The sequence below is a fragment of the Chelonoidis abingdonii genome, chromosome 26 (genome assembly GCF_003597395.2).
Source record: "Chelonoidis abingdonii isolate Lonesome George chromosome 26, CheloAbing_2.0, whole genome shotgun sequence".
In the NCBI taxonomy this organism is placed as follows: domain Eukaryota; kingdom Metazoa; phylum Chordata; order Testudines; family Testudinidae; genus Chelonoidis; species Chelonoidis abingdonii.
Window position 1 is genome coordinate 3,512,215 of NC_133794.1, and position 23,719 is coordinate 3,535,933.

At 61.2% G+C, this 23,719-nt stretch overlaps 1 protein-coding gene across 16 annotated transcripts in view; it reads right to left on the minus strand.

The window, feature by feature from the left end:
- Window positions 1-285: 285 nt before the first annotated feature.
- NFIX (nuclear factor I X) overlaps window positions 286-23,719 on the minus strand; it is a 180,208-nt gene continuing 156,774 nt past the window's right edge. For 13 of the 16 annotated variants that reach the window (XM_075061162.1, XM_032790051.2, XM_032790044.2 and 10 more), the window contains 3 exons: window positions 21,792-21,939; window positions 11,986-12,077; window positions 286-7,147 (listed from right to left, as the gene is read on the minus strand). In XM_075061162.1, the coding sequence (XP_074917263.1) occupies window positions 7,133-7,147; window positions 11,986-12,077; window positions 21,792-21,939 (255 nt within the window). In that variant the 3' untranslated portion in view covers window positions 286-7,132. The remainder of the gene's footprint in view (window positions 7,148-11,985; window positions 12,078-21,791; window positions 21,940-23,719) is intronic. The other 3 variants (XM_032790062.2, XM_032790058.2, XM_075061165.1) reach the window with 1 other exon arrangement.

Below are 23,719 nucleotides of genomic sequence, written 5' to 3' on the forward strand. Positions count from 1 at the left end.
CACGTGTGTGTGGCTGGGGGTGCAGCGGACACACAAGGGCTCTGAACACCCCCCCTTGGGACCCCCCCCCCCAGTTCCACGCTGGGGAGGGACCTGAAAGGCTGGGCAGCACATGGGGGGAGGGGAACCAGGTTTGTATTTTTTTTTTTAATTTTGTGGTGCCCCCCCGCCCTTGTCCGTTGTTTTGTAACCTCCCCCCCCCGCGCTCGGGCAGAAGGAAAAACCACCGGGCCTGGTTACCGGGTATAACAGGTTTTGCATTTTATTATCATTTTTTTGTTGTCGTTTTTGTCGCTTTTTTTTTTTTTTTTTGAAACGCCGTTTTGTGGTGGGGGAAGCGATACTGACGTGCTCGGCGCTGCGGGCTGAGCCGTGGCGGGGACGCGACCGGACGAACTACGCGTTACTCGCGGGGGGGCGCTAGAGCGAGCGGGGGACACGGACACGCGGGGACGGAGACAGAAGCACACGAAGGCCATTAGTACTAGATACTGGACCAGCTCCATATACTGCGTTTCTTACCCTACGAAGAAACTTGTTGGAAGGGGCAGAGACGGACGGGCGGGAGCAGCCGGCTCCTTGCGACGCAGCCTCGGGGGGGTCCTAGAGCGAGAGGCAGTGGGGGGGGTGCGGTGGGTGAACTCTTCGGGGGGAGCCTGGGGGGGGTGACCCCGGCATAGCAAAGGGCGGGGCCATGCACTCAGCCGCCTGCTTGGAAGTGGGGCGCTCTGATTGGGTTGGGGGGGTTGCTCCCATCCAGGGCCCCAGGCAATCCGGGGGGTGGGGTGGGATCTGGATTGGGCCCTGGGATTTTGAGCAGGGCAGGATCCGGATTGGGCCCTGGGATTTTGAGCAGGGCAGGATCCGGATTGGGCCCTGGGATTTTGAGCAGGGCAGGATCCGGATTGGGCCCTGGGATTTTGAGCAGGGCAGGATCCGGATTGGTCTCCGTGATTCCATGGTGGGGGGGCAGGATCCAGTTTGGACCCCGTTGTATCGCCCCCTCTGGCGATTGGCATTTTTTGCCTGCCCGTGGTAACTGGGGTGTTTATTGCTTTGCGTGGCCGGTGGCGCTGGGGGCACAGCTGGGGGGCGGCAGAGCGGCTCAGTCCCCCCGTCCGTCCGGGCCAGCAAGGGGGTGAAGGCACGTCGGCTGCCAGGCAGTGCGGGCGGGTAAGGCGTGGGCAGGGCTTGGCCCTTCCTGAACCAAAAGGTCCTTCCTCCAGCTGCATTGCTCTGTCACTGGGGGGCATGGGAATGGGGCTCCCCTCCAATCCCAGGTGTCCCCCCCATCCATCAGGGGAAAGGGAGGGGTCCCCTCCACCCCACCCCGGAGAACAGAAAAAGGGGGAAAGCCACCAACTTTCTGAAAAAGGCTCCACGACAAAATGCTGGTGAGATCAAAGTTGGCTTTTGGCTCCAAAGAAAAATCCTCCCTGGAGGGTGGGGGGCAGAGGGGGGGCAAGGGGGAGCCAGACTTAATTCCAACTAAAGTTGCTCCGCGGACCAAGGCAGGGGGGCGGGAATCAGCACTAAGGGATTCAACCCATCAAAGTGGGAGGTGTGACACCCAGCTGTGGGGGCGCCTTGGCCAAGGCAGCCCCCCCACTTCTCTCGCTTGCCCCCCCAGTAAGATCAACAAAAGCCGGGTGCCTCTGATAACCGCAGTCCGTCCTGCCCCTTTCAGTTAAACATAAAGGATAATGTATGTTTCCTAAAATGTGCTTTATGATAACAATTAATTGGTTCATAAACTATGTATAATAGAGGTTTTTTTAATGTCCTTTATATTGTAAAAAGCACCAGGGTTTGTGGTTTTATATATAATTTTTTTGTTAATTTTCTTTTTTTATGAGTTTTTTTTTCATCATTTTCTTTTCTCGCCGTCCTTGTGTCTTCACTTTAGGTTTTTACATTCTCTCTCTGCGGTTTTGAACCGATATATATATTTCTTTTCTCTTTTGCTTGAAAAAACCTTCCCTTCAGCTTCCCCCCAAAAAAACAAACGAGAAAAAGGCAAAAAAAAAAAAAAATAAACAAATGAAAAAATAAACAGGAGAAAAGCAGAATTTCCCACACTTACAAAGGTTGGGTTTTCTCTCCCCAGTGTATTTAGAGTCCCCGGGACCAGGACATCTCAAGAAAAATAGATTTTTTTTCTTCTGCTTAACAACCTTTAACATACAAAGATATTAAAACTCTGCAAGTCATTGCACTGGCTCCAAGCAAACAACATTTGTTCAGTTTTCGCCCCCTATAGATATTTGTAGCTTTTTTAAAAAAAATTTTCTCCATTTTTTTAAACATTCTCGAGAGAGTCTCATTCTGCTGCCGCCACCCCTGCTCACCGCTAGCTTCCGAGCGTGTCCCACTAAACCCCGAGCTAGTTCGTCTGTCAGACGTGCCGTGAGAGGGGCCCAGCTACGCTGGGAAAACCCCCACAGCCGCTAGTCTCAGAGCCCAGCTCATACCCCTCAGGCTCAAGCCCCTAAGCTACAAAGAGCAAGGCAGGGAACCGGGCTCCAGCCTGGCTCCTCTGGGCTTTTTTTTGCAGTGTAGACACACCCCATGGGCATTAAGCATGTGCTTTAGTGCAGCACTGAATTGGGGCCTTGCCTGGATGAAGACCGGTACAAACCGCCAGGGTGGTTAAATGCAAAAAGGGCGGCAGGCCCAGCCTCGAAAGCCCTGATCCTACGGACACGCTTGGCTGGAGGCAGCCGAACAGGTCAAGGCCGGAGCCGAGACCCTGAGTTCTCGTTCCTGTCAAACGTTCGGGCTCCGAGAGCAACCCGGCCCCTGCCTGGCCTGTCCCGCCCTGGTGGACGCTGCCGAATGCCACAGGGCGTGGAGCTTGCAGTAACTTCCTTTAATATTTGCCAGTACCCAGTGCCAGGAATTCCTGCTCCCCCAATCCTGCCGAGACCCCCTGGAGCCGGGCATTGCGCTTACACCCACCGAAGTGGCTTTAAGGACAAGCTCAGCGTCTCTCTGGGAAGGCCTGGTTCCTGTGCAGTGTCCCATTCCGGAGCAGTTCAAAGGGACGGCATCAGGCCACCCTTACCTGACGGGGTGACAGCAGCAGGTGGTGCTGAACTGCAGGAGGGGGCCCAGTTCCCAGTGGTATCAATGGGTGTCACAGCTGGTGTCAATGAGCACGGCCCCACTGGCCCCCAGGCTTTACGCCCGCCACAGGTCTGGCCCCAGGCTGGAGTCAGCCCACCCAAGCCCAGCGCTTGGGCTCTGCTTGAGAACAAGGGCCAGGGGCTGGATTCTGCTCAGCTGCCCAGGTGTAAATCCAGAATGACCCATCCAGAGTGACTCCAGATTAGCACCAGGGCAGCGGAGATCAGGCTATGGCACACAGGCCCCAGAAAGCTCAGGTCCAAGCCAGTGATGTGCCCTCACCGTGGGGGCACTGCAGTGCCTGCTCTGTGTACATGCCCTGGGGGGGCCCCGGGCACCGGATAGTTCCGGTGCCTGCGTCCATCCCTGGAGGTCGAGCTCTCAAAGGGACTTTCACTCCTCTGGCAGCCAGAGTCACCTCGGATGAACCGGCGCTGCCCAGCTGTCCTGCAGCTGCGCGCCGGGTGGGGGGGCCCAGCGGGGTTCTCGCCCTCCATGGGACAAGGGGCTTTGCCAGGGACGTGATGGGGGGGCTGTACCTTGCTGATGCCCCCGGAGCTGGGCTGTGGGGGAGGGGGCATTGTGTGGGAGGCCACAGTCTGAAGCTGTCTGGTTTCCCACATGGACCCTGCTTCTCCAACAGATCCGGAAACGCAGCATTTTCCAGGGTGCAGATTCCCCCCAGCCCCGAAATAAAAGACTCCTGGAGGGGGCATAATTTGTGCTGTGGGCCTGATTTGTTGGGCTCATTTCCCGAGGCACAAGAGATGGGATCTGTGCTTTTCTCTTGGGGGCGGGGGGGGCGGGGGGTACAGGGGTCCCAGGACAAGGCCCAGGTGTGTGTGGGGGCAATGGATCCATTTATCCCACAATCCCCAAGGAGCTCTGCTGGGACTTTCACCACCACTACGGCTTTTTCGTTGTTGTTGCAAGAATCAAGCTATGAACCCCTGGGATCTGGGTCAAACTCCAGCTCAGGCGACCCCAGTCTACCTCCCTAATTCCCACCCCCTTCCTGGGGGTTTCATCCAGATACAGGCTCTTCCCTTCCCCACTTCCGGTCCTAAAACTACCCTGTGGCACCGCTGTTACCAACAGCTGCCCCACCCCACCCCAGAGGTGGCTGCATTTCAGCATCGCAGGCCCTGCGCCCGATAACGGGGAGGAGAGATGGGACCCTGTGTGGGACCAGACAACAGTGCTGGTGATTCAGAGGTGGGCGTGAGATGGTGCGAGACAGTTTTCAGTGTGATTTTCGGAAGCGAAATAGATAGCGCATGTGGCGGGCTGGGTGACTGCAGCTGCTGTGTGCACTCTGGACCAGCAGGAAAACGGAAAGTTTCCCATGTCCCTGCAGCAAGGCCGCAGCAAAACGTACCCGCATCTCCTCAGCGCTAGACCTACGGCTTCCTGCCAAAGCTTTCCCTCGAGCACGCGCTGGCTGGGGCGTGGCGCGGTTCTTACGCTGGCCCCAGTTCCTTTCATCGCCTGTATGTACAGAAAGCCCCAAATCCTAAAATAACCACCAAGCGACGACGAAGGAAGAAAGGAAGGAGGAGAAAAGAGAAAGGATCCAACTATTTAAAACAAAAAAAACCAACCACCAAGCAGCAAATCCGAAGGAAGGAAGGAAGCGAGAACAGATCGCGGTGGGGAGAAGGGGAAAGAAAACAGCAGTCAGCTGAGCTAGCTTAGACACGACCTTGTCAAACCTCACAGACGCTCCCCCCCGGCCCAAGCCAGCTGCCACGGCTCCCCCAGCACTTTCGCTGGGGAGTGGCATTCGGAAAGGGAAGGGGGCAGCCACGCCCGGGGATTGGCAGCACTGGCGGGCATCCTCAGCTGAAGCTGATTTCTTGGGGGGGGGAGGTTGTTTGCAAAGGGACCCCCCCAGCGCTGCATTTTCAGGGCTGGAGAGAACCCCATTGTGCGAGAGGGGAAGGGGCCATGCTGGGAGCCACTGGGAGAGCTGGGACGGAGACTAGATGCCCCCTTCTCTAAACTAATCTAACTGTTCCCCCCCGGGGCAGAATCCCACTTCATCCGCCCGGGGGGGCTCTTGAGCGAGAGGCTGACATGGGGGGGCTGGGAAGGGAGCAGGCGCAGCGCCCTCTGCCCCCGCAGCCGGGAGCGTCTGTGTTTAGCCTTCCTCATGACTCCCCATACGGCGGGAACGGGGGGGGCAATGACCCCGGCGCTTATGTTTGGGGGGAAAGGAACGTGCTGGGAGCCAGCCTGAGTCCCTTGGCCGCCAAGCATCCTGGGTAAACTCCCAGCATCCTCAGCGGCACAGCTGGGCTCCAAGGTGATGGGGGCCAGTCCCTGCAGGCAGCGAAGGGAGGGCCGTGGACAAAGCCCGAGGGCCAGCCCGAGCCAGGGGCAGGGCAGCCAGGAGGAAGCTTGCAAGGTTTGTAGCCTTCCCGGCTGCATTTCTCCAGGGCTGCCAGCAAACACCCTGTTGGGGCTGGATCTTCCCAGGTGCCCTGGAGAATCTGGCTGCCCCAGGATGAAGACGGAGGGGACCCAATCCTGGGGCTTCTTGGGCAGAGGCCTAGCCCCAGCCCGAGCATTCTGAATTGAACCGGGAAGGCGGCTCATTGCTGGGCACAGAGGGATGATTTCCAGAGCACCAACGTGACTTGGATGCACAAAGTTTGTTCCCTGCAAAACTGGCCTGACTTCAGTTAAACCAGTTTGATGAAACTGGTGCCAGCACCTGTGTGGATGCACTTACATCAATGTGAAACCACTTCTATGGGTCCGGTTCACAGCAGGCTCTTTAAACCGGTTTAAATTCACCCCTCGAGTTGTGGCTTTAAAGCAGGTGAAGTTAAACCAGTGTTGCCTTCTCATGCAGACGAGGCAAGTGAAACAGCACCAGGGCAGGTCACATGCCATTTACGACCACTGACATGAAAAGAGGCACCAATTTTCCATCGCCCTGCGCTGGCTGGGAGTCTGTGACAAATCATTTTTTCCTTGGAAATCGCAGCTTTGCCGAAATGGAACTGTTCCCGGAACGGGCGGGTCAGCTGCGTCTCCTGATTGGGAACAAACTTGCAAAAAAGGCAAAATTTCTGGTTTGACCCGACTTTAAGCTAATTTGACTGAAAAAAATAAGGTTAAAACCCCAGAAAAAAGGTCCAAATGGAAAAAATGAAATATTTCAACTGACCCACAACAGAAAACTCACCAGGTTTCCGGCTGGCGAATATTTTTGAGATTTCCATTTTTCACCCCAATTTGAGACAGGAAAATTTTCTGAACTCGCAAATATGTTTGTGGGACAGGCCAGCTGGTTCTGTTCTCACTCTGTTCACCCCGTGAGCCGAACCAGTGCCAGCAAGGAGACCCCAGTGGGGCTGCACCTCATGCAGCCAAGCTAGCTCAGGTGCCAGAGCAGGATGCCGTGGCCGGGTAATTACCCGGGGCTCACTCATGCTGCTACAGCTTCCTGGCACCTGAACGCTAGCTGGGGGAGGCCCATGTGAGGTGCAATCACACCCCGTGGCTGGACCCCCGGTGCGGACAGACCGTGCCCACGGTTGTTGGACATTGCCTCAATCTGCCATCCTAAGTCACTTGCAGCTCTGGAAAGACCCCAGCACTTCCCCCTCTTTCCTGGCACACGGCAGCGCTCTGGGTGGTTTTCGGGAGATTTCGACCTGGGTACGTCCGGGGCTGCCGATCTCCCCGCCCCAGGAACAGGAGAGACGCTCGATTCCGGAGCGGCTGACCTGCGGCGATCGCTGCGGGGGTGCTGGGCTTTGCTCTTTGTGACGTTACGTCCCAAGGGCGGCACAGGGATTCCGCATCGGACAGGACCAACCTCGTCCACGTCGATTCAAATTGGCTCCGGATCAGGGCTGGGACCGGGGGTAGTGGGAGCCGGGCACCCCCTTTGGGTCTCGACTGGAGCAGCTCAGTGAAGATCCAGGGCGAAGGACGGATGCTTCCGTGGGGGGGATTTAGGGGGAGATTTCTCGTCTCTTTCTTGAAGATCCCATCAGAGGAACCAAGACTGGAAGTGAAACAGCCCAGACGTGGATGGGTTATTTTAAACAGCATCAGCCTCACAACAAGTTCACTCCATCCCCCCATCCATCCCCCCCAATCCCTCCATCCCTCCCCAGCTCTGTCGGTGCCCCTCACTCTGGACACACAGCCCCTGCTAGCCCAGCCCTGGGCTCCCCCCACAGCTCTGCTGGTGCCCCTCACTCCCGACCCGCAGCCCCCTGCTCTCCCAGCCCTGGGCCCCCACTTCCCTGGCTCTGCTGGTGCCCCTCACTCCCGACCCGCAGCCCCTGCTAGCCCAGCCCTGGGCTCCCCACCCAGCTCTGCCAGCCCCCCTCACTCCCGACCCGCAGCCCCTGCAGGCCCTGCCCTGGGCTCCACTCAGGCCCTATCTGGAGGGGAGGCCTGTATCCCCTGTGCTGCACAATGCTGTTCTGTTTAGCTTGGCTCTCCCCGGTCAGTCTGTCCCGGTGGGACGGACCCCATGGGCTGCGAGACCCCCCAGCCAGGAGCCGCCCCTCCTGCAGCACCGGGATGGACCAGGCTCCCCAGCTGGGCTCAGTGGGTGTCGCTCCACTGGCTTCCAGAGGGCCAGACCCCCAGCAGGTGTAATCAGGCATTGCCCCATTGGAGTCACGCCGAGGACTCTATCCGTCCGCGGGCGAGACGTGATCCCCAGAGGCGCCCATGAGGTTCACTCAAACACCCCTCCCGCCAAAGGGATCAGCATCGGAAAACTCCCCTTCCTGCCTGCCACAGAGCCACCCTCACATGTGCTCAGGTGCAGGGTTCGAAAGTCATTTAAGCCTTGCTGTGCCCGGCGTCGCCGAATGGCTTCAGGAGCCCCAATCTCATTTCCCCCAAGGGCTTTGGGCACTTGGAGTCGAGGGGAATTTACAAATCTAGGCCACTGTTCTCTGGCTCGGGCCAGCTGCTTTTGCACTGGACACCACGTCGTATAATCACTTTTAGCATTTCCCCTCCCTCCCTCCCCCCGCGCCGGGGTCCCGATCCTGAGTGCCACGAAATATCACAAGACCCAGCAACACTCCCCCAGCCCCCGCCGCCCAGCCAGTTTTGGGGTGTCCTGCCACAGAGGTTCCCACGCCCTGCCCCGTTTGTGCACCGGTTGCACTGCTCCGAGAAACCGACACGGCGATCGCAAACCAAGCCCTGTGGGACGGGGGGCCCTGGCTGCAGGTTAGGGGCATCACAGCAGAGGTGGCATCCCGGGCGGGGGGGGGAGAGGCCGTGCCACAGAGCGACTTGAGAAACCCTTGGTGGGCAAAGGGGAACAGCATGAACTGGCTGCGTGTGGCTCGAGCCTGCAGCTGGGGGGAGATGCCACCAGGAGGCGCTCTCCTACCAGCCAGCAGCGCTGCCCAGGGACCCCCCTGCTCTGAGCTGGGGTCTCACCGCCAGGCCGGGGAGATCCAGCCAGGCTGAGTTTCCTCTTCCCCTCTGCTGGGCCTGGCGGCCCCCGGGCACGCAGCTCCCAGGTCCCGGCTGGAGCAGAGGAAGGTGCCTGGTGCTGGGCGGAAGGAAAAGGAGCTCATGAGCCCCAGGAACGGGGCAGCTGCTGCCCGGGGGGGCCCACTGGGGTCTCAGTTGCTCTCCGGGGGACCTACCCTGGGACCTCAGAACACCCCTGGACCAGACAGTCACAGCTCCTCAGGGCACCCAGTGACAAAGCCACGTGGCACCTCCAGACAGAATCAGGACACAGCCCAGGAGCCCTGGTGCCCAGTCCTGCCCTGCTCTAACCACTACACCCACTCCCTCCCACAGCCAGGACACAGCCCAGGAGTCCTGGTGCCCAGTCCTGCCCTGCTCTAACTACTACACCCCACTCCCTCCCACAGCCAGGACACAGCCCAGGAGCCCTGGTGCCCAGTCTGACCCGGCCCTGCCCTAACCACTACACTCCACTCCCCTCCCACAGCCAGAAGGCAGCCCAGGAGCCCTCGTGCCCAGTCTGACCCAGCCCTGCCCTAACCACTACACCCCAATCCCTCCCATAGCCAGGACACAGCCCAGGAGTCCTGCTGCCCAGTCTGACCTGGCTCTACCCTAACCACTACACCCCACTCCCTCCCACAGCCAGGACACAGCCCAGGAGTCCTGCTGCCCAGTCTGACCCGGCTCTACCCTAACCACTACACCCCACTCCCTCCCACAGCCAGGACACAGCCCAGGAGCCCTGGTGTCCAGTCTGACCCGGCCCTGTTCTAACCACTACACCCCACTCCCCTCCCACAGCCGGGACAGAACCCAGGAATTCTGGTGCCCAGTCCTGCCCTGCTCTAGTCACTACACCAGGGGTGGGCAAACTTTTTGGCCCCAGGGCCACATCTGGGCATGGAAATCGTATGGCAGGCCATGAACGCTCACGAAATTGGGGGTTGGGGTGCAGGAAGGAGTGAGGGCTCCATCTGGAGGTGCAGGCTCTGGGGTGGGGCCAGAGATGAGGGATTTGGAGTGCAGGAGGGGGCTCCAGGCTGAGGCATGGGGCTGGGGTGCGGGGCAGGGGGCTCCGGGCTGAGCGGTTTGGAGTGCGGGAGAGTGATCCAGGCTGGGACCAAGGGGTTTGGAAAGAAGGAGGGGTCTCTGGGCTGGGGCAGGGGGCTGGGGTGTAAGGTGGGGGGCGCTTGGCTGAGGGGTTTGGAGTGTGCGAGGGGGTTCTGGGCTGGGGTGCAGGGCAGGGTGCTCCAGGCTGGGACTGAGGGGTTTGGAGAGCAGGAGGGGATATGTGAGGGCTCCGGCTGGGGGTGCAGGCTCTGGGGCGGGGCTGAGGGGTTTGGGGTGCAGGACGGTGCTCTGGGCTGAGATTGAGGGGTTCAGAGAGCAGGAGGGGGCTCAGGTCTGGGTCAGGGGGTTGGGATGCGGGAGGGGGTCAGGAGTGCAGGCTCCGGGAGGCGCTTACCTCAAGCAGCTCCGTGTCCTCTCTCTGGCTCCTACATGGAGGCGCTGCCAGGTGGCTCTGCACGCTGTCCCATCAGCAGGCACCGCCTCTGCAGCTCCCATTGGCCACAGTTCCTGGCCAATGGGAGCTGTGGAACTGGGCTGGGGCAGGGGCAGTCTGTGGAGCCCCCTGGCTGTCCCTACGGGTAGGAGCTGGAGCAAGGACATCCCGGTGCTCCAGGAGCCGTGGCACGTGCAGAGTGGGGACCCCAGGGGAGCAGGGGCCCTCCGGTTCAGCTAAAGGACGGGGTCAGGGGCTGTGAAAGCTCCACGTGACAGAAGGAAGGAGAAATCACAGAGGGAGGGAGGGAAAGGGAGGGGGCCGGAGGGATACAGCCCCCCAGGCAGGGAGGCTCTTGGGGACCCGGCCAGGAGTGGGTGAGGGTCTGTGGGGCAGGCTGAGCCCCCCCCCCCCCCCAGATCCCCCCTGCTCCTCTCGGGCCGGCCCTTTGTTTCTCTTTCTCCAGTCCCCAAGTCCAAGTTCACCAGGGTGTGACATCATGTCTGGTTGCTCAGGGAAACCAGACGGGTCAGACGTGACTCTGGGTATGGGATGGGGGCGGAGCCCCTGGTCCCCCCCCTCCCCAAGTTCAATGAAGTTTGGGAAGAAGGGAACTGAGCCAGATCCTGCAGCCAAACCTCAGTCAGGGCAGACTGGTGGGGGGAGGAGAGTAGAAGACTGGAGGGGGGGAGGGGCTGTATCCCTATCTCCCCCCCATGTCATTTTTCCTGGTTAGCACACGGCTCCACAGTGCCCCTTTGGAGTTGGGGGCAGCCCCAGGCTTCCAGCCCTGCTGGGATGGGACAGTGCCGGGGGTGTGTGTGTGTCCAGTTCTGCTGAAACTCCCAGGGATGTGGGAGGGGGCAGAGCTCATCTTTACACCCAGAGTGGGGGGCGCTCACCCATAGAAGTCCATTGCACCCCTTCCCCCACCTGCCCCCCTCCTGGAGCATCTCAGGCCCCCGGGGGTGCAGGGAGTGGCAGGGGGAGATGGGGGAACTGGGGCCTGCCCCGGGTATCAGCACCCTCCTATTATGGGGAGCAGGCACATAGCCCCCTGCTCCCCCATCCCCTGTGCTCCCTCAATAATCCCCCCACAGAGCGAGTCCACTAATCAACCCCACAACTTGCCCTAACCAGCACCAAGAGAATAGCAGGGGGCAGAGGGGACCCTGCCAGCCACCGGACCTCACAACACCTGCCTTGCTAGTCACCCCGTCAGTTTTACAAGCACCAGAAGTGACCCCAAAGCACACGTGCCCCTTCCTAGCCCCTTAAGGCCAGGGCCCCCCAGACTCCCCTTGCCAAGGGCTGGGCCTTTCTGTGGGCTGCTCAGGGCAGAGCCCCAGGGCCGGGGTCACCTGCTCAGCCAGGGATTTATTGGCTAATTGTCCAATTAACTTATTCCAGGGCCCAAGCCAGAGGCTGCTGGGGGCAGGACAGCCTCAGGGACTCCACAGTGGGCCAGAGCCCTCCATGGGGGAAGGGTCACCTGCACTGATGTGGCACAGCCAGTAGAACCCAGGAGTCCTGGCTCCCAGCCCCCTGCTCTGACCACTGCACCCCACTCCCCTCCCAGAGCTGGGGAAAGAACCCAGGAGTCCTGGCTCCCTGCCTCCTGCTCTGACCACTGCAGCCCACTCCCCTCCCAGAGATGGGCCAGAACCCAGGAGTCCTGGCTCCCAGCCCTCTCCTCTGACCACTGCACCCTGCTCCCCTGCCAGAGCTGGGAGGGAACCCAGGAGTCCTGGCTCCCAGCCCCCGGCTATGACCACTCCAGGTTTTGGAGACGCTGCCATGGTGATGTGGGCACGGCCGATGCCCTGTCCTGCAGGCATGAGCCCCCCGCTGGGAACCACCCCCGCGGAGTCGCCCTCTCCTACCTGAGACTGCTGGGGGATGTTTAGAAAGTTGCCGTCCCGGGGTCCGATGCCGACAAAGCGGTTGGCAGTGGAGGAGCCTGGCGCTGCGAATGCTGGAGGGGAGAGAGGCAGAGGGCGTGAGGGGGCTGGGGGTGGGTGTGAGGGAGCTCGGGGAGAGTAATTGGGGCTTGCAGGGGAGATGTAGGAGCCTGGGGGCTGGAGAAGGGAGGGTTTAGGGGCTGGGGTAGGACAGTGAGTCTGGGGAGGGATTTAGGGGGTCGGGAAGGCACGGGTCTCAGGGGGAGGGTGTTAGGGGTTGGGGAAAGGTTGTTAGGGGATCTGGGGGGACGGGCACTGGGGTCTGGGGGCGGGAGGGTGGTTAGCGGTCTGGGGTTAGGGCATTGGGATCTGGGGCAGGTGGAGGTGTAGGGGCTGGTGGGAGTGTGTTAGGAGCTGGGGGAGGGCACTGGGTCTTGGGGTGAGGGGTAAGGAATGATTAGGGGACTGGTGAGGAGCTGTTGGGGTGGGGAAGGGTGCTAGGGGGCGTGTGTGATATGGGGCGACACGCCCCTTGCAGGGCTGAGCTCTGCACCCCTTGCCCTCATACAGAGCATGGAGGCAGAGGATCCATAGGGATGGAGGAGGCTGGGGGGGGTGTTTGAAGGGGCTGCCTCCAATTCCAAAATCCGCAAAAATTAGTTTATCCGCCCATCTCAAACTTCCTCTCAAGAGTGACGTGCCGTTAAGATCCCTCAGGAGGGGCAATATTAAGGCTGCAGGTCAGGAGTGAGCGGCACCGCAGGGTTGGGGGAGCCCAGGGTGGACTAGCCAGGGGCTGCGGGTCGGGAGTGAGGGACCGGCAGGGCTGCGGTGGAGCCCAGGGCTGGGCTAGCAGGGGCTGCGGTTCAGGAGTGAGCGGCACCGGCAGGCTGGGGGAAGCCAGGCTGGGACAGCAGGGGCTGCGGCGTCAGGAGTGAGGGGCCCGGCGCGGTGGGAGCCCAGGGCTGGGCTATGCAGGGGCTGGGGGTCAGGAGTGAGCGGCACCGGCAGGGCTGGGGGCAGACCGCAGGGCTGGACAGCAGGGGCGCCTGGCGGCGTCGGGAGTGAGGGCACCGGCAGGGCTGGGGGGAGCCCAGGGCTGGATAAGCAGGGGTGCGACTCGGGAGTTGAGGGGCGGCCGGCAGGGCTGTGAGAGGGCCCAGGGCTGGGCTAGCAGGGCTGCCGGAGTCACGAGTGAGGGGCACCGGCAGGCTGGTGAGGGGGCGGGCTGCGCTAGCAGGGGGCTGCGGGTCACGAGTGAGGGGCACCGCAGGGCTGGGTGGGGGCAGGGCTGGTGGGAGCAGGGGCTGCATAGGTCGGAGTGAGGGGCACCGGCAGAGCTGGTGGGGGCAGGGCTGGGGAGCATGGGGCTGGCAAGGTAGGGAGTGAGGGCACCGGCAAGAGCTGGGTGGGGGGCAGGGCTGGGGGAAGTGCAGGGCTGCAGTTGTCGGGAGTGAGGGGGCACCGGGCAGAGCTGGGTGGGGGCAGGCTGGGAGCAGGGGCTGCAGGTCGGGAGTGAGGGGCACCGGCAGAGTTCTGGGGGGAAGGGCTGGAGCGATGGGGGGGGGTGGGGGGGGGGGGGGGGGGGGGGGGGGCGGGGGGGTGGGGGGGGGGTTGGAGGGGCTGAGGTTCGGGAGTGAGGGGGAGTACATAGGGGACAGCCAGAGGGCAGGTGGGGGGTAGTTAGTGGGCAGGTAGGGGGTCCACAGGGGGTAGCTGGAAGGCAGGCAGGCGGTAGTCAGGGGCACGGGCACTGGCAGAGCTGGGGGAGCCCAGGGCTTGGGCTAGCAGGGGCTGCAGGTCAGGAGTGAGGGGCACTGGGAGAGCTGGGGGGGCCCAGGGCTGGGGGAGCAGGGGCTGCGGGTCGGGAGTGAGGGGCACTTGCAGAGCTGGGTGGGGGGCAGGGCTGGGAGAACAGGGGGCTGCAGGTCGGGAGTGAGGGGCACCGGGAGAGCTGGGGGGGGCCCAGGGCTGGGGGAGCAGGGGTTGCGGATCGGGAGTGAGGGGCACCGCAGAGCTGTGTGTGTTGGGGGAGGATAAACCATTGCTCTCAGGGGGCGGGGGGGATGCAGTTAGTTCACCCCCCCCATGCTGTGTCCCAGTTTAGCTTCCTGCCGTGGGGGCAGAGCCATGTGCAGTGCAGCTGCCCCAGGCCTCAGTCGCCCTCCCCCAGGCGCTCCTGGCCCAGCAGATGCCCGTGTATGGAGCTGGCAGGGCCCTGCCCCATGGGCGGCGATCGCTGCCCTCCCCTGGGCCTCGTGCCCCTGCCAGAAATAACTGAGCTCAGGCCTCTGGCATTCGGGGCTGGGGGGGCATCGCTGGGCACCGGGGGGCTGGAACCTGTGGGTCCTGGCTGGGGCAGCAGCTGGGGCCAGGGGGAAATCAGAGCATTGCACATCCCCCAGGGCTCGAGGCCGGGCCCCACGTACCGGCCAGGCCGAGCCCCACGTACCCGCGAGGCCGGGCCCCACATACCCGCCAGGCCGGGTCCCACATACACGCCAGGCCTCACATACGCACCAGGCCGGGCCCCACATACCTGCCAGGCTGAGCCCCATGTACCTGACAGGCCGGGACCCACATACCCGGCAGGCCGAGCCCCATGTATGTGCCAGGCCGGGGCTCACATACCAGGCAGGCTGAGCCCCATGTACCTGCCAGGCCAGGTCCCATGTACCCGCCAGGCCCCACGTACCTGGCAGGCCAAGCCCCACATACCCGCCAGGCCCCACGTACCCGGCAGGCCAAGCCCCACATACCCGCCAGGCCCCACGTACCCGCCAGGCCGGCCGCTCCTGGGCAAACCCCAGAGACCCCAGCTGGGGCCTGGGGCCGCGTCCCTGGCTGCTGGAGGCTGCAGGCAGCTGGGGTCACCTGCCCTCCACTGCCAGTGACTCTCCCCCTGCAGCCCCACGGCTGCCAGTGCCCTGGCAAAGCTACCCAGGCAGGAGGGGTGGCCTGGCCGCCAGCAGTCCTTGTGGGTCCCCTCAGCCCCTGGAGGCTCCCACTCCCCCGCCGGGCTGCCAGCTGCAGGGTGCGGGGGAAAGAGGCACCTGCCCTCCCGAAGTGGAGTGGGACAGATCCTGGCCAGCAGGGGCAGCGTCCGGAGCAGCACAAATCCCTCCTCCCACCCCCAAAAAGCTGCGGATTCTTCCTTACCTGTCCTCCCCGCCCGCTTGGCAGGAGTGGGTGCAGCCGCAGCGGGCACGCACCAGAGACACCCCCCCGCCCCCGCAACCCCCCTGGCTGGACTGAATGGAGAATGCAAACGGGAGGGGATGTCATGGGGACGGATGGAAAGAGTCCAAAAAAGAAAGAAGGAAAGAAAGACAATGGAAGAGATGCCCCCCCATACACACACCTAGCGCCCCCCATACACACACCTAGTGCTGCCTAAGAGAGACCACAGAGCCCTGGGAACAGAACCCAGGAGTCCTGGCTCCCAGCCCCAGCTCTAGCCACTAGACCCCACTCTCCTCCAAGGGGACCCAGGAGTCCTGACTCCAAGGCCCCGCTCCTGCTCTAACCACTAGACCCCAGCCCCTTCCTCCCCAGGCGGGGGACTGGACCCAGGAGTCCTGGTGAAGGTAGCCTGCTATGGAGCTGAACTGGGGGGGGTACGGTCGACACCCGCTGACCCCCGACCCCTGGTGCCCCGTTCCCCTTCCTCCCCACACAAACTCCTGGGCACTGCCAGTCCGGGCGGGGGGGAGGGATTTTAATGGGTGTTTTTCTTTCCTTTTGTTCAGTCCCGACCCTGAGAGTTGCCACGGCAACCGACAAAATAATAATAAAACAGAACAAAACAAAGACCCCAAAGGCGGCGGAGCCGGCGGCTACTGCATCTCAGCGCGGGTGGGATGGATGGCGGCGGTGAGGGCAGGCAAACGAGAACGCACAACACTCGACGATGGCATGGAGCCCTGGCCCGCTGGCAGCCGGCTACCCCTGTGCCCCCGCCTGCCCCTGAACTACCCTCGCCTGCCCCCTGTGCCCCTGCCCCCGCCTAGCCCCGTGTTGCCTCCCTGCCCTGCCCCTTAACTCTCCTCGCTGCCCCGTCTTGGACTAAACCCAATAAAAACCCCCTCTGGCTGTCGCCCCGATTATTATGCCCCCCGGATCCTGCGCCCCCTGTGAATACCCGTCGGCTAGACTTCAGCACTGAACGCCCTGACTCCCCTGCCTGCCCCCTGTGCGCCCCGCCATTTGCCTTTGAAGCTCTTCAGCTACCCACCGCTCTTGTGCCCCCGTGTGCCCGCTGCCTGCCCTCTGAAACTACCCTTGAGCCTGCCCACTCTGCAATACCTCCTCACTTGTCCTGCCCTTGTTATATTCCTTCCTGTGTTCATCGTGCCCCCCCGCTCTGCTCCCTAAGTACTCCCTACATGCTGCCCCTAAGTACCCACCGGCTTTACTGTCCCACTTGTAACATCCCGTCAGATGCTCGTGACACAACCCCTAATTTACGCACATGGGTGACCTTGCCCCCTAAGTACCCCCGCCAGTGCCTCCATGAACATACCCCTTGCCTGCCCCTGATCTAGACCCCGATAAAAACCTGGCTTTCCTGCACCCCTGTGCCCTCTTCCGCGCTGCCCCTGAACTACCCATTCGCCCCTGCCCTTAAGACCACTGCCTGCCCCCTAAGTACCCCGCCTCGCCTGCCACGCCACGTGAAACTACCCGTGCTGTCCCCCCGGCGACATACTCACACCCCTGCCTCGCCCCTATTCAGAGTACCCACGTCGCGCCATAACTCCCCTGAACTACCCTCTGACGCTTGCCCCATGAACACTACTCGTCGGCAACTGACCCCTGACACCCCCGCTGCGTTGCCCCTCCCTGCCTGGCTCCGCTTGTGTTAACTTACCCCTCGCTCTGCCCCCTAAGTTACACCGTAGGGCCTTGCCCTGATACTACCCTGACCTGCCCCGTGTTGTCCCCGCCTGCCCCTGATACTACCTCGCACAATGCCCCATTAGCGTTGTGCCCCGACACTTGCCCCTGAACTACCCCCTGACTGCCAACATGTAGCCGCCTGCCTGCCCCTGATATACTACCCTCGCCTCCCCGTGTGCCCCTGTCTGCCCCATACTACCCCACTGCCTACATTGGCACACGTAGTGCCCCCGTCAACCTAAATAGCACCCTGAACTACACACTGCCTGCCACTGAAAAACTACCATTCGCCTGCCCTGTCGAATTGCCCTTCTGCCTTGCCACACTAACATACCCCCTGGCCTGCTCCCCGTGTCGCCCCCGTCCTGCCCTTCACTGAACTACCCTTCGACACTGCCCGTGCCCCCCCGCCTGCCAATCTGAACTACCCTCGCCTTGCCCCTGAGACGTACCCCCTGCCTGCTTCCATAGAGCAAACTACCCACTGCCTGCCTCGCCTGTGAGTGTCCCCCTGCCTGCCACCCTGAACTACCCCGGCTGCCCAACTACCCGCGCTCCCCCTGAACTACCCTCGCCTAGCCCCCATCTACGCCTGCCTGCCCCTGAAGCATACCCTCACCTGCCCTAACTACCCGCCTGCCTGCCCACTGGAACTACCCTCGTCCTGCCCCCTCGTACCCCCTGACCTGCCCTGAACAGACTTACCCCCTAGCCTGCCACTGAACTACGCTTACCATGAACCAACTAGACTACCCCCTCCCCCCATCTCGCTGCCCCAACTACCCACTGCCTGCCCTGATCCAATTACCCTCTCCTGCCCCTTAACTTGCCACTGCTTCCCGCCCGGTGCTCCCCCGCCTGCCACTCTGAACTACCCTCGCCTGCCCCTGATCCTCTACCCCTGCCCTGCCTCCCTGATATCTACTCCTCGCCTGCCCTGACCTACCACTGCCTGCCCCTGAACTACCCTACCTGCCCCTAACTATCCACGCCTGCCCCGCTGTGCCATCCCTGCCTGCCCGGCTGAACTACCTCGCCTGCCGCCTATTACTTACCCCCTGCTGCCCCTTGACAACTTACCTCGCTAGCCCCCTATGTACCCCTGACCTGCCCCCTAACTACTCCCCAACCTGCCCCTCCTGGCTGACTCCTCTATGTACCCCCTACCTGCTCCCCTAACTACCCCCTGCCTCGTCCCTCCACTACCCCTACCTGCCCCTAACTACCCCCCACCTGTCCTCTGGCTACCCCTATCGTACCCCTACCTGCCTCACCTAACTTACCCCCTGCCTGCCCTCGCAGCTTGCCTATGTACCCCCTGGCCTGCCCCCTAACTCCCCCATGCCTGCCCCCTAACTACCCCCTGCCTGCCCCCTGACTACCGCCTGCCTGCCTTCCAGCTACCCCCTGTGGACCCCCTACCTGCCCACTAACTACCCCCCACCTGCCCTCTGGCTGTCCCCTATGTACTCCCCGCCTGCCCTCCGGCTACTCCCTACCTGCCCTCTATGTACCCCCACCTGCCCCCTAACTACCCCCTGCCTGCCCTCCAGCTACCCCCCGCCTGCTCTCTGGCTACCTTCTGCCTGCCCTCCGGCTACCCCATACCTGCCCCCTAACTACCCCTGCCTGCCCTCGGCCTACCCCCTACCTACTCCCTATGTACTCCCACCTGCCCTCCAGCTACCCCCTACCTACCCTCCAGCTACCCCCCACCTGCCCCCTAACTACCCCCTGCCTGCCCTCCAGCTATCCCCTACCTACCCCCAGGTACTCCCTACCTACCCCCCCTATTTACCCGCTGCCTGCCCTCTAGCCAGCCCCTACCTACCCTCTATTTGCCCTGTGCCTGCTCCCCCCCGGCTACTCCCTACCTACCCCCATGTACCCCCGCCTGACCGCCGGCTATCTCACCTGCCCCCTACCTACCCACCTTCTCATCCATCCATCTTCGTACACACACCCTCATCCATCCATCCATCTCCGTACATACACCCCCATCCATCCATCCGTCCATCCATCCATCTCCATCCTTCCACCTCCATCCATCCATCCATCCATCCATCTCCGTACACACACCTTTATTCTTCCATCCATCTCCATACACACACCCTCATCCATCCATCCATCCATCTCCATACACACACCCTCATCCATCCAACCATCTCCATACATACACCCCCATCCATCCATCCGTCCATCCATCCATCTCCATACATCCACCCCCATCCATCCATCCATCTCGGTACATACACCCCCATCCATCCATCAGTTCATCCATCCATCTCCATCCATCCACCCCCATCCATCCATCCATCTCCGTACATACACCCCCATCCATCCATCCATCCATCTCCACACATACACCCACATCCATCCATCCATCCATCCATCTCCATACACACACCCTCATCCATCCATCCATCCATCTCCAGACACACACCCTCATCCATCCAACCATCTCCATACATACCATACCACCCCCATCCATCCTCCATCGGTCCATCCATCCATCCCCATCCATTCCATCCATCTCCGTACATACACATCACATCCATCCGTTCCACTTTCATCCATCCATCTCGCCATCCGATCCATCCCCATTCCATCCATCCATATTCCGTTACATCACCCACATTCATCCATCCATCCTTTCTCCGATGGACCACCACCTCATCCATCCATCCTCCATCTCCAGACACACACCATCATCCATCATCCCATCTCCATACTTACACCATTCATCCATTCCATCCGTCCATCCATCCATTCTCCATTCCATCCCATTCCCCATCCATCTCATCCATCTCTCTCCATCACCCACATCCATCCCGTTCATCCATCCATCTCCATCCATCACCCCCATCCATCCATCCATCTCCGTACATACACCCACATCCATCCATCCATCCATCCATCCATACACACGCACCCTCATCCATCCATCCATCCCAGGTACATACACCCCATCCATCCATCCGTTCATCCTTCCATCTCCGCATCATCCACCCCCATCCGTTTTCATATCCATCTCCGTACATACTCCCACATCCACCCAATCCAATGTCCATCCATCCATCTCCATCCATCCACCTCCATCCATCCATCCATCCATCCATCCATCTCCGTACACACACCTTCATCCATCCATCCATCTCCGTACACACACCCTTCCCATCCATCCATCCATCTCCGTACACCCCTCCCATCCACCCATCCATCCAACTCCATACACACACCCTCATCCATCCATCCATCTCCGTACATACACCCACATCCATCCATCCATCTCCGTACACACACCCTCATACATACATACATCTCTGTACACCCCTCCCACCCATCCATCCATCTCCATACATACACCCCCATCCATCCATCCGTCCATCCATCCATCTCCATCCATCCACCTCCATCCATCCATCCATCCATCCATCCATCTCCGTACACACACCTTCATCCATCCATCCATCTCCGTACACACACCCTTCCCATCCATCCATCCATCTCCGTACACCCCTCCCATCCACCCATCCATCCAACTCCATACACACACCCTCATCCATCCATCCATCTCCGTACATACACCCACATCCATCCATCCATCTCCGTACACACACCCTCATACATACATACATCTCTGTACACCCCTCCCACCCATCCATCCATCTCCATACATACACCCCCATCCATCCATCCGTCCATCCATCCATCTCCATCCATCCACCTCCATCCATCCATCCATCCATCCATCCATCTCCGTACACACACCTTCATCCATCCATCCATCTCCGTACACACACCCTTCCCATCCATCCATCCATCTCCGTACACCCCTCCCATCCACCCATCCATCCAACTCCATACACACACCCTCATCCATCCATCCATCTCCGTACATACACCCACATCCATCCATCCATCTCCGTACACACACCCTCATACATACATACATCTCTGTACACCCCTCCCACCCATCCATCCATCTCCATACATACACCCCCATCCATCCATCCGTCCATCCATCCATCTCCATCCATCCACCTCCATCCATCCATCCATCCATCCATCCATCTCCGTACACACACCTTCATCCATCCATCCATCTCCGTACACACACCCTTCCCATCCATCCATCCATCTCCGTACACCCCTCCCATCCACCCATCCATCCAACTCCATACACACACCCTCATCCATCCATCCATCTCCGTACATACACCCACATCCATCCATCCATCTCCGTACACACACCCTCATACATACATACATCTCTGTACACCCCTCCCACCCATCCATCCATCTCCATACATACACCCCCATCCATCCATCCGTCCATCCATCCATCTCCATCCATCCACCTCCATCCATCCATCCATCCATCTCCGTACACACACCTTCATCCATCCATCCATCTCCATACACACACCCTCATCCATCCATCCATCCATCTCCGTACATCCCCCCATCCATCCATCCATCCATCCATCTCTGTACACACACCCCCATCCATCCATCCACCTCTATACATACACCCATATCCATCCATCCATCCATCCATCTCCGTACACCCCTTCCATCCATCCATCCATCTCTATACATACACTCACATCTATCCGTCCATCCATCCATCTCCGTACACCCCTTCCATCCATCCATCCGTCCATCCATCTCCATACACACACCCCCATCCATCCATCCATCCCTCCCTCCCCATCCCCATCCCTGCCCCCATGTATCTAAGCTTCACATTCCTCTCCAGCTGTCCCTTCTCCCCCTTACCCTCCCACCTCTGCCTGGCGGCCTGGCTGGTGGCTCTGTGTGTGAGGACCAGGCTGGGGGTGGGTTTGCCTGGGGGGTTGTGTCGTCGCTGTCGGGCGTCCACTTACAGGGTGATGTAGGTGTCGGCGCTCCGCCCTCTGGGTTAGTGCTGGTGGATTTTGTGTCAGGCATTGGAAGGGGCACAGGTCTGGCCACAGGTGGGGGCGGCGGCAGCAAAAATGAGCCCGTAACTTTGCCCTGGCCGCTAGCGTTAGGCTGCGAACAACATAAATACAAGGACGCGTGAACGGTGAGCCGAGACAAGGCAACGGTAAAGATGCAGTACCGGCCGGCGGCGCCGGGACAGGGCGCTGGGGCTCGCTGTGCTCCGGAGTTTTACTGGGGACGCTTTTCCTCCAAAAAATCCTTTGGTTACCAAAAAACTGGACTTGTTTTAAAAAAAGCAAAGGGTGGGAAGAGTGTCTGTCCGTCAGTCACTGGCCCGTCCCCCCACTCCCTGGCTAGGCCCTGCCCTCTGTCCCCTTCGCGCCCTCGACCTGCTGCCCCCCACCAGATCTCCGTGGGCCGTCGCTCGCCTGGTCGTTCGCTTGCCGGCCTTGGGCAATGGTGTCTCCCCTCCATGCAGAACCTGGGGAAGTGCCACCTGGTGTGAACCGGCCAGCCAGGTGGTCCGTCTTCAGGGGCTCCAGGCCCGCGGTGGAGCCCAGGCACTGGTGCTGGGCAGGCCCAGGAGAGGGACGGAGGGGGAGGCGGGGAGAAGAGTGTGATCTGCGAAGGCTGGCCCTGAGTGGGACCGGCAGGGGAGAGCCAAGGAGCAGGGTGCTGCAGACGCGTCTTCTCTGCCCGACGTCCTGCCCTGGTTTCTCCCCGGGGGCACGACTCAAGGCTGTCTCTGTGCTGGGCTCCAGAGATTTAACGCCAGCTGCTAGGATGGGCGCAGCCCTCCCAACCCCGGTGCTGCCCCGGCGCGTGGGCAGGCCGTGGCGTGAGCTGACTGTCCAGAGTGGTGATTGGTGGCTGGACGTCTTCTCTAGGCACGACGCTCCAGAGCTTCAGAGTCTCCCACAGCCGGTGTCCAGGCAATGGCTGCACACGACCTCCGGCGGGAGGCGCTTGCAGGCCGAAACGGGTGTCACAGAGGCAGCCCGAGGGGCACCAGCCACCCCCGCAGGGCAGAGCTGATTGTGTCCTAGGCACAGATCACTGAGTGCCCCCGTCCCGTGCTCCGGGGGGACCCCTGGGGCCGCGCCCAGCACAGCCCCCCTATCCTGCAGGAGGCGGCCCGAGGTGCAGTCTCCATGGCAACGAATCACTCCAGGAGTCTGGCTTTGGGTGGAGAAAGTCGTCCGTGACAGACGTCGTGCTGCTGAGGCCCCGCCCCCAGGATCTGCTCTGAGGCCACACCCCCTAGGGTCTTCTCTCAGGCCCTGCCCCCAGGCTCTGCTCTGAGGGGCCTCACCCCCAGGACACTGTGATGCGGAGGCCCCGCCCCATAGAATTTCACAATGCTGAGAGGCCCCGCCCTCAGAACCTGCCCAGTGAGGACCCGCCCCCCAGAACCTGCCCAGTGAGGCCCCGCCCCCTAGACCCTGCCCTGTGAGGCCCCGCCCCCTTAGCAGTTTCTCTTCTAGAACTCATCATATTCCAGAGCGATGCTGGTTCTAGGCTGGCGGTTTTCCAGAGCCTTCTAGATGCTGCAGGCTAGCTCATCCCAGTGGCTGCAATGGGATGTGGGTGGGCCCAGAGCCCCACCTTCGACTCGGCCCCCGACCCTGGAGCTCCAGAACCCCTAACATTCATGTTCGCTGTTGGCCCCTTAGCTGGCCCCAATATCCCAATCCAGAGCAGTCCCTGGGGCAGGAAGCCCCTGGCCCCTTGGTGGGCGCATCAGGCCCTTGCGCTGCATCAGCCCCCGACGCCCCGACTGGGATCACACTGCCTGTCCCGTGCCCCCCAGAGACAGAGAGAGACACAGAGAGAGGAGGGGAGAGGAGAGAAGAGGAGAGGAGAGGAGAGCCATGGGGGGGCCTTGTTC